At 36.5% G+C, this 12,915-nt stretch overlaps 1 protein-coding gene across 1 annotated transcript in view; it reads right to left on the bottom strand.

The window, feature by feature from the left end:
* The window catches only part of UTRN (utrophin), a 576,171-nt gene that overhangs the window by 23,602 nt on the left and 539,654 nt on the right, over positions 1 to 12,915 (bottom strand). The window contains 4 exon segments of the mRNA XM_049789386.1: positions 620 to 685; positions 1,950 to 2,015; positions 2,252 to 2,290; positions 11,763 to 11,899. Of these exon segments, the coding sequence (XP_049645343.1) occupies positions 620 to 685; positions 1,950 to 2,015; positions 2,252 to 2,290; positions 11,763 to 11,899 (308 nt within the window).

Here is a 12,915-nt window from a genome sequence, read left to right as displayed (position 1 = left end):
CCAAGTTCCAGGAAGAAAAAGTTCTGAAAGCAAGACTACACGTAGCAAAGGAGTCATCAGATAAAAATATCTGCCTAGAAGGGTTTTCAAAAGCACTCTAAAGTCAATGGACCTTTTTCTTGTTGGTAATATTGTGAAATACTGCAGAGAAGTTAACACTTTTCAAGGAAGGGTCAGGAATAAAATGTCTGAGCATGGAGGGGTCATAACTGTTAAATGTCAAGGATTATGGAGAAAATGTGAGGAAGCAGAAGAAATAGCATTTTATGGTTGTGCACATATTCTGTATGATTTAATTTTTGAAAATAACAGGAAGTATTCGACAAATGGAAAGAATACATATAATGGTCTTTATAAATAAAAAAAAATGTGATTTCCCTGAAACAGATCAGTTGACAAATGTGTGATTTTCATTGACTTACATAAAACTAATGAATAAACATATTCATTTTATACTATCTTGGCTTAGGAGCATAAAATCTAAGTAGACACTTTTATAGCCACACATCAGTTTTGATTGGGATCAAAATTCAGAGCCACAATCAATGAATATTATCTCTGACAGCCATAATATAAAAACAAGCCTTTCAAGACAGCACTAATTTCAGGATGTACTTACACACTTCCTGTGGTAGAGCTGTTATCAGTGAGGAAAGACCCATTAGTCCTTTCCATTTGGGCCAGTCTGAAAACAAACAAAAGTAAGATCAGTAACTTGGCTATAAGCAAAGTTTACTTGAGGTAGGTACATCCTCAGTCATTATGAAGCTTAAAATATTGTCAAAAAAATAATAATAATATTGTCAAAAAAATAAAAACAGAAAGTTTCAAATTTCCCATTAGATTATACACTTTAGAATGTGTGTTATCAATATTTTAAGGTCTGTAGGCTTTTTTTTGATACCATGTAAAATAGTTTCTTACTTGATTTCCCAGATCCTAGAGAATCTTCATTCTCAAACTAATCTGATTACAGTACCCATGTTCAAATTCCTTCTCATTAGCTCATTAGCAAGTGGGTACTTCATGACTGAACCTCAGTTTCTTTCTCCTCATTTCCTATCATGCTGAGATCTTTTTCTATTTTCAGTTTTTAGTGAGCCATGTTCTTTTCTAGCTCATTGCTTTTGACTATGCTATTAAATAATCCAAGCCTGCCTTTCCTCACAAATCCTATTTGGCCCAAATTGTATTTCAATGTCACTATTTTTGTGCCATTCAAATTATTTGTTTTGACATAGCCAGTTATGAAAACCATAGATGCAATACACACATACACACACACACACACACACATGCTCACACATACAAAAACACACATGCACACTATCAAGACCAGTCTATACTTAATATCATTTAAGGGAGTTCAAACTGCAATAAATAAATGTCAACATACATTATATGTTGTGATTCATAATATAGCAAAACCTCTTAAGAACATTTCTCGGGCCCAGAGAGATAGCACAGCGGTGTTTGCCTTGCAAGCAGCCGACCCAGGACCAAAGGTGATTGGTTCGAATCCCGGTATCTCATATGGTCCCCCGTGCCTGCCAGGAGCTATTTCTGAGCAGACAGCCAGGAGTAACCCCTGAGTAAAGCCAGGTGTGGCCCAAAAACCAAAAAAAAAAAAAAAAAAAAAGAACATTTCTCAACCTCTAATGTCATTCATTGAAACTGAGTTACAGTATCGCAAACTGGCTTGTAAGATGTGAGTTCTCAGGAGCTCACCAACAAGATTTTATTGAGAATTATTCCTGTAGAATGAATTCCCAGTATTTGGCAAATGCAAATAACTATATAGAAAGACTAACAAATATGGCAAAGTCAGAACTCCAGTGAAATCTCACTCCTTAAATCCTTAAATCAAGGTAGGCTGATTATATGGAATGACATAGATTTAGATTTATTCTGGGTGACTGTACAGGCAAGAGTTCCTACCCATTTCTTACCGTGTGGCATACTGTTCTATTCTCGAATGGGTGTCATCATGAAACAACTGAGGAGACTGTGAGGGGCTATAAAGGAAAAAAAATTATAGTAAGATTAGTATTATGTCCAAATATTTGAGAACTATTATTATTATTAGGAATGTTAGCTTGGTTAGATAATAATTTTTGCCATGCAAACAAATCACTTGGATTGTTACCCAGGAAGCAGAACTTTTATATTAAATCAGCTTTTAATAAAATCCCCATGCTAACAAGATAGATCAGGATATCCATCTTTTCCATAGAGAGCTATGAATACTTACTCATAGTTTTCTGGCCACATACTGATGAGTGTGATAGGACTGTAGAGAGGGAAGAGGGAAATAAACATCACAGAATAAATACTTCAGTGCAACACAACAAAAGCAGTGAGACAACTTAGGACACAAAGACAGTAGGAGCATTGGTAATCATCTTTCCCTCATCTTCTGGATTTAGTTGAGGTTCACCAAGGGGAAATCCTAAGCAACAGGAGTCACTTTTTATTCAAGAGATGATGCTATAAACCACAATGCCTGCGGGGGTCTTTCTGCAGATATTAACAGGATATTTGTCACAGGACAGCAAACACATATTTAAATAGTTGTATTGAAAAAAGAAAAAGAATGCTCAAAGATAGGTCAAAATTGTGGAATCATTTCGCAGATAATAATGTTCCATAATAAACAGTGAAGAAACAATATTTCTGTCTTTCCTAGAGAAGAAATCTCATCAGAAACTCAAGTTAAATATGAAAGGTTATATTATACATCAATGATAGAGTTGAAACAAAATGAGATTTTCTTTGATTCTTTGTCAAGTTTTCGACATAAAGATTTAAATCCAAGGCCAGCGCGGTGGCACTAGAGGTAAGGTGTCTGCCTTGCCAGTGCTAGCCTAGGACGGACCAGGATTCGATCCCCTCCCCCGCGTCCCATATGGTCCCCCAAGCCAGGAGCGACTTCTCAGTGCATAGCCAGCAGTAACCCTTGAGGGTCACCAGGTGTGGCCCAAAACCCCCCCCCCAAAAAAAAAGATTTAAAGCCAAACATCTTAATGAATACATTGAATAAAATGTGCACCCGGCATATTTTCCCATATACCAATAAAATTTTATGGTTATTGGTAAATCTGAAAGCAATTCTCTAGACCATTTTTTGGGTGTATTTAGGGGCCATATCCAGCACCACTCAGGTATTACTCCTGGCTCTGCTCAGAAATTATTCATGGCAGTCTCAGGGGACCATATGGGATGCCGAGGATCAAACCTAGGTTGGCCACATTCAAGGCAAATTGCTTTACCTGCTGTGCCCCAGACCACAATATTTTTAAATTAAATCACTGCATTATAGTTTTAGTCATTATTAAGTTTCAGGCATACAATAATCCAACACCAGCCTCTTAACTAGAATCCACTTCCCTTCACCTGCCTCCTCCTCTATGGCAAGCATTTCCCCCTCCACCTCTTGGTATTCTTTTCCCTAACTATTGACCGTCACCCCAACCTCAATGGCAATGTTCCTACTAAAGACTAGTTCTACTCTTCCTATATATTATCTTTGGTCTTTTGTTATTTCCCTACAAATTTTCTTTATATTCCACATAAGGAGAGATCATTCTTTAAGTAGAATTTTATCCAATGTTCAACCTACAATATAGATAAAAGTAAATTTACTCTTCTTGAGTCTAGGGCTTAATCAATTTCATTCCTAATACTGGGGTACCCTCAATATCACAGTAGTGCCTAAAATCCCCAAGTGTCTATAAAATATTGTTTGAAAACAACATACTCATTAAAAACTAGTTTAAACCCTAGTCTTTCTTTGAGAAGAAGTATAACAATGAATGTGAATATTTATACCCAGTGTTAATATTGATAAACAAAGAAGAAAGTCCAGATTATATAGATTTGCTTTGTACTTTTATTTCTATCATACAATCATAAGAAAGACTAATGATCTCTTATATCCCTATAGGATGTAGAGACTGACATTTGAATATTAAAGATTAAAAAGAGATCAAATGTTATGTTAATAAAAAACTAAGACTCTTTGGACTTATTTTCAAAACAATACTTTTTCATTAAGTATTTGCCAGAATACCAATACTGTAAATAAATCCAATAATTCATAAGTAATCTAATAAAACAACAGAATACAGTATTATAATCCAATTACCTATCATTTTCATCAACTCTAAAATATAAATGTTAAGTGCAGGTAAATGATTTAGTATACTTTCTCTCTTTTTTTCCCTTAAGCATCCAGCGGTAATAGGGAAATACTCTCAACTCTGTTCTCAGTGGTCATGTGTGATTCACCACTGCCAGGACGAAGGAACCCTACAGTCCCAGGAAGAGACTTCAGGTTACCTACATGCAAAGTATGGGCTTTAGCTCAACTGTATTATCCTCCAGACCCTGGGTTATACATTTTTGTTTTGGGGACACACCGGGTGGCGCTCAGGGGGCTACTCCTGGCTCTGCACACAGAAATCACTCTTGGCAGGGACAGGAGACCATATGGGATGCTAGGGTTCGAACCCGGATCAACTGAATGCAAAGCAAATGTCCTACCCACTGTGCTATCGCTCCAGTCCCAATATTTTCTTTTTTTTTAATTTTATAATAGTTTTAATATTAGTTTATATACTGTTCCCACAATAACAATTCGATTAGGATATTATATTAATCATAATTCCTCAGAACTTTAGTTTTATTTATTTTTTTTCTTTTTTTTTTATTTAAACATGATTGTGTTTGGGTTTCAGTCATAAAAGGAACACCACCCATCACCAGTGCAACATTCCCATCACCCACGTCCCAAATCTCCCTCCTCCCCACCCGACCCCTGCCTGTACTCTAAACAGGCTCTGCATTTCCCTCATACATTCTCAATATTAGGACAGTTCAAAATGTAGTTATTTCTCAAACTAAACTCATCACTCATTGTGGTGAGCTTCCTGAGGTGAGCTGGAACTTCCAGCTCTTTTCTCTTTTGTGTCTGAAATTTATTATTGCAAGAATGTCTTTCATTTTTCTTAAAACCCATAGATGAGTGAGACCATTCTGCGTTTTTCTCTCTCTCTCTGACTTATTTCACTCAGCATAATAGATTCTGTGTACATCCATGTATAGGAAAATTTCATAACTTCATCTCTCCTGACAGCTGCATAATATTCCATTGTGTATATGTACCACAGTTTCTTTAGCCATTCGTCTGTTGAAGGGCATCTTGGTTGTTTCCAGAGTCTTGCTATGGTAAATAGTGCTGCAATGAATATAGGTGTAAGGAAGGGATTTTTGTATTGTATTTTTGTGTTCTTAGGGTATATTCCTAGGAGTGGTATAGCTGGATCGTATGGGAGCTCGATTTCCAGTTTTTGGAGGAATCTCCATATTGCTTTCCATAAAGGTTGAACTAGACGGCATTCCCACCAGCAGTGGATAAGGGTTCCTTTCTCTCCACATCCCCGCCAGCACTGTTTGTTCTCATTCTTTGTGATGTGTGCCATTCTCTGTGGTGTGAGGTGGTATCTCATTGTTGTTTTGATTTGCATCTCCCTGATGATTACTGATGTGGAGCATTTCTTCATGTGTCTTTTGGCCATTTGTATTTCTTCTTTGTCAAAGTGTCTGTTCATTTCTTCTCCCCATTTTTTGATGGGATTAGATGTTTTTTTCTTGTAAATTTCTGTCAGTGCCTTGTATATTTTGGAGATTAGCCCCTTATCTGATGGGTATTGGGTGAATAGTTTCTCCCACTCAGTGGGTGGCTCTTGTATCCTGGGCACTATTTCCTTTGAGGTGCAGAAGCTTCTCAACTTAATATATTCCCATCTGTTAATCTCTGCTTTCACTTGCTTGGAGAGTGCAGTTTCCTCCTTGAAGATGCCTCAATGTCCTGGAGAGTTTTGCCTATGTGTTGTTCTATATATCTTATGGTTTGGGGTCTGATATCAAGGTCTTTAATCCATTTGGATTTTACCTTCGTACATGATGTTAGCTGGAGGTCTAAGTTTAATTTTTTGCAAGTGGCTAGCCAGTTGTGCCAACACCACTTGTTGAAGAGGCTTTCTTTGCTCCATTTAGGATTTCCTGCTCCTTTATCAAAAATTAGGTGATTGTATGTCTGGGGAACATTTTCTGAGTATTCAAGCCTATTCCACTGATCTGAGGGTCTGTCCTTATTCCAATACCATGCTGTTTTGATAACTATTGCTTTGTAGTAAAGTTTAAAGTTGGGGAAAGTAATTCCTCCCATATTCTTTTTCCCAATGACTGCTTTAGCTATTCTAGGGTGTTTATTGTTCCAAACAAATTTCAAAAGTGCCTGATCCACTTCTTTGAAGAATGTCATGGGTATCTTTAGAGGGATAGCGTTGAATCTGTATAATGCCTTGGGGAGTATTGCCATTTTGATGATGTTAATCCTGCCAATCCATGAGCAGGGTATGTGTTTCCATTTCCGCGTGTCCTCTCTTATTTCTTGGAGCAGAGTTTTATAGTTTTCTTTGTATAGGTCCTTCACATTTTTAGTCAAGTTGATTCCAAGATATTTGAGTTTGTGTGGCACTATTGTGAATGGGGTTGTTTTCTTAATGTCCATTTCTTCCTTATTACTATTGGTGTATAGAAAGGCCATTGATTTTTGTGCGTTGATTTTGTAGCCTGCCACCTTGCTATATGAGTCTATTGTTTCTAGAAGCTTTTTGGTAGAGTCTTTAGGGTTTTCTAAGTAGAGCATCATGTCATCTGCAAACAGTGAGAGCTTGACTTCTTCCTTTCCTATCTGGATTCCCTTGATATCTTTTTCTTGCCAAATCGCTATAGCAAGTACTTCCAGTGCTATGTTGAATAGGAGTGGTGAGAGAGGACAGCCTTGTCTTGTGCCAGAATTCAGAGGGAAGGCTTTTAGTTTTTCTCCATTGAGGATAATATTTGCCACTGGCTTGTGGTAGATGGCCTTAACTATATTGAGAAAACTATATTGAGAAACTATATTTTCTTAAAAAAAAAGTAACTATTCTAAAGTTTATTTTGAAAACTCAATTGTACTATAACATTTGCCAGATGCATTAAACATATGAAAATATGTACCAGGGTATTAATTGAACTCAGTAAAGCTCACAAAACTGCTTGACTGATTCTTGTAAAATTAATTCAGTTAGCACAAAAATTGACTCATTTGAAGTAATATAAGAATGGCAGAAGAAGAAAGCTGAGCTGAAGAGGTTCTCAAAAGAATTCTTTTTATTATATGAAAGATGATTTTTATAAAAAAGCAATAAAAACTGTTGGCTTCACTGATTTTAAATTTTTTGATTTGTGGATGTGGGATAAAGCAGTGATAAGGCCTCTCAATTAATTGTGAGAGAAAAAACACACAAGGTCATCTTCCCAGTGTATGACTGTAATCTGTGATTAAAGGGGATTAACAGTAAGACACATTTGTGTGTTTGGGCAAACTGAAAAACTTTGGCTATCTCTGCCTTTTAGAGTGGTGGCTAAACAAGGTGTTATATTAATATGAAGGGATCAATACTCAATGCATCAGTATTCAATCAATATTCACTGCATCCTGAATTTCCCTTGAGAAATTTAATGACCATCCAGAGCTTTGAGTTCTCAGTTCCAATGCTTATAGTCTTTAGCTTTTTTTCCATTCACTCAACTCAAGCAGAAAAGGTAAGAATCTGGCATAGTCATTTTTTTGGGCGGTCACACCCGGCAGCACTCAGGGTCCACTCCTGGCTCTACACTCAGAAATCGCTCCTGGCAGGCTCGGGGGACATATGGGACACTGGCATTCGAACCACTGACCTTCTGCATGCAAGGCAAACACCTAACCTCCATGCTATCTCTCAGGTCCCATCTGGCATAGTCTTAACCAGTAGAACCATCAGTAGCTCCCAATATTTCTCAGAACAAAAGCAAACACCATACATGCACTCCCAAGATGCTTCTCTCTTCACCTCATTTCTAGCTTCTCATCTATTTGAAAAGCCTATCTTATGTTCAGGCTTTTGTAAATATATTTCATGATCTAAACTTTCCCACACCAAATACCTAACTATTCATCTTTCAGGAATCGTTTTAGATTCTACTTTCTCCCAGTCATTTTTTTTATTTCCTATGACCTGGGTCTTGTTATGAAAACCCTTTAAAAGAAATCATCCATTTCATTTAAACCAATACTAGTGAAAAGTGTTTATTTAACTTCTCCAATCAGTAGAGAAACCAATGTATTTGTTCTCAAATTATCCTGTCATCATTTTAGCTTGTAGGTTAGGTACAGTTTCTATGGCAGTCTTTTAATCAAGTTATGCACATTTATTTTTGGAAAAGAGCTTGCATAAATATAAAATTAACTGAGAAAAACTTAACATTTGGGTTTGTTTATCTCCTGTTAATAATAACTTATTTTTTATACAAATCCCTTTCATGCATGTACGATAATTGCTGGTTGGGGATAAGACATTACATTTTGTAGGGATGAAAGGGAAAGAAGAGAAAATAATTCTAATCAGCTTCATAAATAACTTCAACATATTTACCACCTCACTGGTTTTTCTCTAATGTTCTCCTCCCACAAATAGAAGTGAAAACAATTTTTTACTCCCTACTCACATAAATTGTTACACCAGAAGATTAAGTGGCCTGTGATAGAAAGGACACTGAAAACAACAACGACAACAACAACAAAAACAAAAACAGCAGCAGCAGTTCTACTGATTTTAAGAACTTATTCCAGAATTAAAAAAGCACTCTATCCAGTAGAACTCATAAATCTTTTTCAGAAAGAAACATATGACACATAATTTAATATTATACATCTTTTGGGGGGCACTTTTGGCAGTGCTCAGGAGTTACTCCTGACCCTGAGCTCAGAAATCACTCCTGGTAGGCTTGGGGGATCATATGGGGTGCCAGGAACAGAACTCAAGTCCGTCCTGGGTCAGCCACATGCCAGGCAAACACCCTACAGCTGACCTATCTTTCTGGTCCCACCTTTCTTTTTCTTGTTTTCTTCTCACCAAAAACGCTACTAAATTTCTGTTAGATTAAAGAATTTTCAGAGTTAAAGCCAAAAATAATAGCTCAAAATTGATTGGCATACTTTGTTTTTTCTTTTTAACTTTAACAGAGTCACTCAGAATACAATGACTGATGTTAATGATTATTTTGACAATAAGAAGCAAATTATCAAATGTTACTAAAAAAGAATAATATTTTTAACTATATGATTCATACCAATAGAACCCTGTTATTTGGGATACAGAATATCAAAAGTTTGTTAAAACAGTAAAAGGTACATCACCAGCTCAAGCCAATTAATTTACCCTATAAATAAGAGCACTGTTTGATAATTCTATGTTTTGGGCAACTACTATGAAGTTAAATTACATATGATGTTAACAGATGAAAAATTTTGTTTTTGTCATGAGGTATTTTTTTGGTACAGAGAAACTAAATTATAGATATAAAAACAAATAAGAATGTATTATCATATAAGGTCTTGAAGGAAAACTATAGTATATAAAACACATACACAAAAACAGATCAAAAACTTATTTGGGGGGGCAGTGAGGTGGCGCTAGAGGTAAGGTGTCTGCCTTGCAAGCACTAGCCAAGGATCAGGACCACAGTTCGATCCCCCAGCGTCCCATATGGTCCCCCAAGACAGGGGCAATTTCTGAGCGCTTAGCCAGGAATAACTCCTGAGCATCAAAAGGGTGTGGCTCGAAAAAAAATCCAAACAAACAAAAAAAACTTAATATTTTAAAGGAGTTACTCAAGTAGATCACTTTATTCTTTATGTATGCATCTACTTGGTTTGGAGGCCACAACTGGGAATGCCCAGGGCTCACTCATAGCTCTCTGCTCAGGAATCACTCTTGGCAATGCTAGTGGGACCATATGCAGTTCCAGGGATCAAATTGAAGTTGGCTCCATGCACGTAATTACCTTAATATGTGTACTAATCTTTCCAGACACTTACAGTTCTCTAAATTTAAATAGTTTTAATAAAATGTGTCCTAAAGTATAGTATGGGGAAATGACATATTCATTATTTGTATGCAGTTTACTATTTAGTAGTTATCAAAATAATTTACATTTGTCTATGTATACATATATAGCAATTTGTGGAACGAGATGCCTATTTATAGCTGAATTTATATTTCCTTCTATATTAAATCACATGCCTCTAGACAGGGCTGGATAAAGATCTACACTAGACTTTGTGGTCTACTTCTGAGCAGTTCTACATATAACACAGATGTATTTGTATATAAATTTAGCAACTATCTCAGTCTGCAGCGCCTTATATGAGAAAAAATTTTATCAGTCTACCCTTGTACTTTGTCATCTTTGAGATATGAACTGTTATAATACCCAACTATGGCTCTCTGATTACCTCTTATATACACAATAAAGTAAACCATGAGCTCTGAAGGTTAAATTAATTTGGACTTTACTCAATATCATACTCAATATACTTACTAGATTTCTTATTACAATTCCTTTATTGCATAATTCAGAGCATTTCATGACAATTTAGGGTTTCTTCTCTAAAATCTGAAAGAGTGTCTGTAGCGAGAATTTTACTATCTTTTTTGACTTGATATTTTGTATATAATTAACAATAAAATAAGTTCTTTCTCATGACTCATGCCTTGATAGGAATATTTATGCTTGAATTTTATTTTAATCTTAATTTAGGGGGAGATATTTGAGCCACACTAGAAGTAAATCATAAACAAAGTCAAGTGTGGCCCAAACAGACAAAGAAACAAACAAAAGTCTGTCAATAAGAAGAAAAACAGTATAAAAATTAGTAAAACTTAGGGCTGGAGTGATAGCACAGTAGGGTGAGTGTTCATCTTGCATATGGATGACCCAGGTTTGTTCCCTGGCATCCCATATGGTCCCTCAAGCCTGCTGAAGTAATTTTTGAGCACAGAGCTGGGAGTAACCTCTGAGCACCTCTGGTTGTGGCCCGGAAGCCCCCAACCCCCCCAAAAAAATGAATTAGTAAAACTTCTCCTCAGAAGGAAAAATGAAAAAGAAATGTAAAGAACTATATAATAATATAGAAATTGAAAAGTATTTTAGAGAAAAGAAGAGAGCCCATAGAAAGGGAAACACAGGCCCGGAGAGATAGCACAGCGGTGTTTGCCTTGCAAGCAGCCGATCCAGGACCAAAAGGTGGTTGATTCGAATCCCAGTGTCCCATATGGTCCCCCGTGCCTGCCAGGAGCTATTTCTGAGCAGACAGCCAGGAGTAACCCCTAAGCACCACCGGGTGTGACCCAAAAACCAAAAAAAAAAAAAAAAATAGAGTTCATTTCTTTAAAAAAAAAAAAAAAAGAAAAGAAAAGAAAGGGAAACACACGAATATTTCTATTTTAGGGATAACTAAAAGATTACAGTTGTATTTTTGTTACAAAATTGCAAATAGTAATTCTGCTGTAAAGGCAATTCCAAGTTTTGACTTTTACTCTGAAAACTAAGCATCTGAGGCCAGAGATGGCACAATAGTTAGGGCACTTGCTTTGCACACGGCAGACCTAGGTTTCATCCTTCATATGGTTCCTTTGCACTACAAGGAGTAAAATGTCAAGAGTAATTCCTGAATATCACCAAATTGGATCCCAAAACAAAACAAACAAAAAAACCCAAACATTTTGATCAAACTTCAACTTTTGAAATATTGGAGAAACCCCTGTCACTAAATTAAAAAAAATATCAGAAATTAGAGAAATGTCCATTTATAATGCTAAAATCAAACTTACGTCTCTAAGTTGTCACCTTCAAGCACCGTCTGGACAGGCAGGTAGCCAAGCCGAGGATGTTTGGCGAAGTATTTCTTAGATCTGAACTTGTTCTTCAGCACCTTTGTGAAGTCTCGGACATCTTCTCCAGATGTTGTCTGTAAAGAAGGAAAACAGTACTTATCACATTATGATGGAAAGAATAATTATCTACTTTAAACCAAAGTGGATTTAAATGAATACTATAAGGACAACAATTTCAATATTCCTGTGTATTTTTGAATAACATTCAATCTTAGGCAACTAGTTCTTATTTGATATAAATAAAATAATAAAAAATTAATAAAAATAATTAAGATTAATAAAATTTAATAAAATATATATATTTTTTGGGTTTTTTTGGGCCACACCCGGTAATGCTCAGGGGTTACTCCTGGCTATGTGCTCAGAAGTTGCTCCTGGCTTGGAGGACCATATGGGACACCGAGGGATCGAACCGCGGTCCGTCCAAGGCTATCGCAGGCAAGGCAGGCACCTTACCTTTAGAGCCACCGCCTGGCCCCTTAATAAAATATTTTAATAACAAAATAAATAAATTTAATAATAAGAACTTGTTTCTTTCCTTAGTGTTTAAATAAATGAATCAAAAGTGAAATTTGGGGCCAGAGCAGAGGCGCAGGTGATAGGGCATTTGCCTTACATGCACTAATTTAGGACTGACCATGGTTCAATTCCCCAGTGTCCATCTGGTCCCCCAAGCTAGGGGCAATTTCTGAGTGCATAGCCAGGAGTAACCCCTAAGCGTCACTGGGGATGACCCCATATAAAAAATAAATAAAAGAAAAAGTGAAATTAGCTGTGGCGATGCTTTTTGGTTCATTTCTATTACTAAAGTAATTGCAATGTTCTATTCAATAATAGTGATGTAAAAATATTGTTAAATATTATTTGGTTTTAACTAAGGTGGATGATGAGGATTAGCTACATAGATATTTAAGTTGATTTGATAAACCAGCATTATAATGTAGTGTGGAAAAAGGGAAAGCAAAATTAAGAGCTAGGGGCTGGCGAAGTGGTGCTAGAGGTAAGGTGTCTGCCTTGCAAGCGCTAGCCAAGGAAGGACCATGGTTCAATCCCCCAGCATCCCATATGGTCCCCCCAAGCCAGGGGCGAT

The sequence above is a fragment of the Suncus etruscus genome, chromosome 15 (assembly GCF_024139225.1).
Source record: "Suncus etruscus isolate mSunEtr1 chromosome 15, mSunEtr1.pri.cur, whole genome shotgun sequence".
NCBI lineage: Eukaryota > Metazoa > Chordata > Mammalia > Eulipotyphla > Soricidae > Suncus > Suncus etruscus.
The sequence above is the reverse complement of the archived record's forward strand: the minus strand, read 5'-3'. Positions and strand labels throughout refer to the sequence as shown.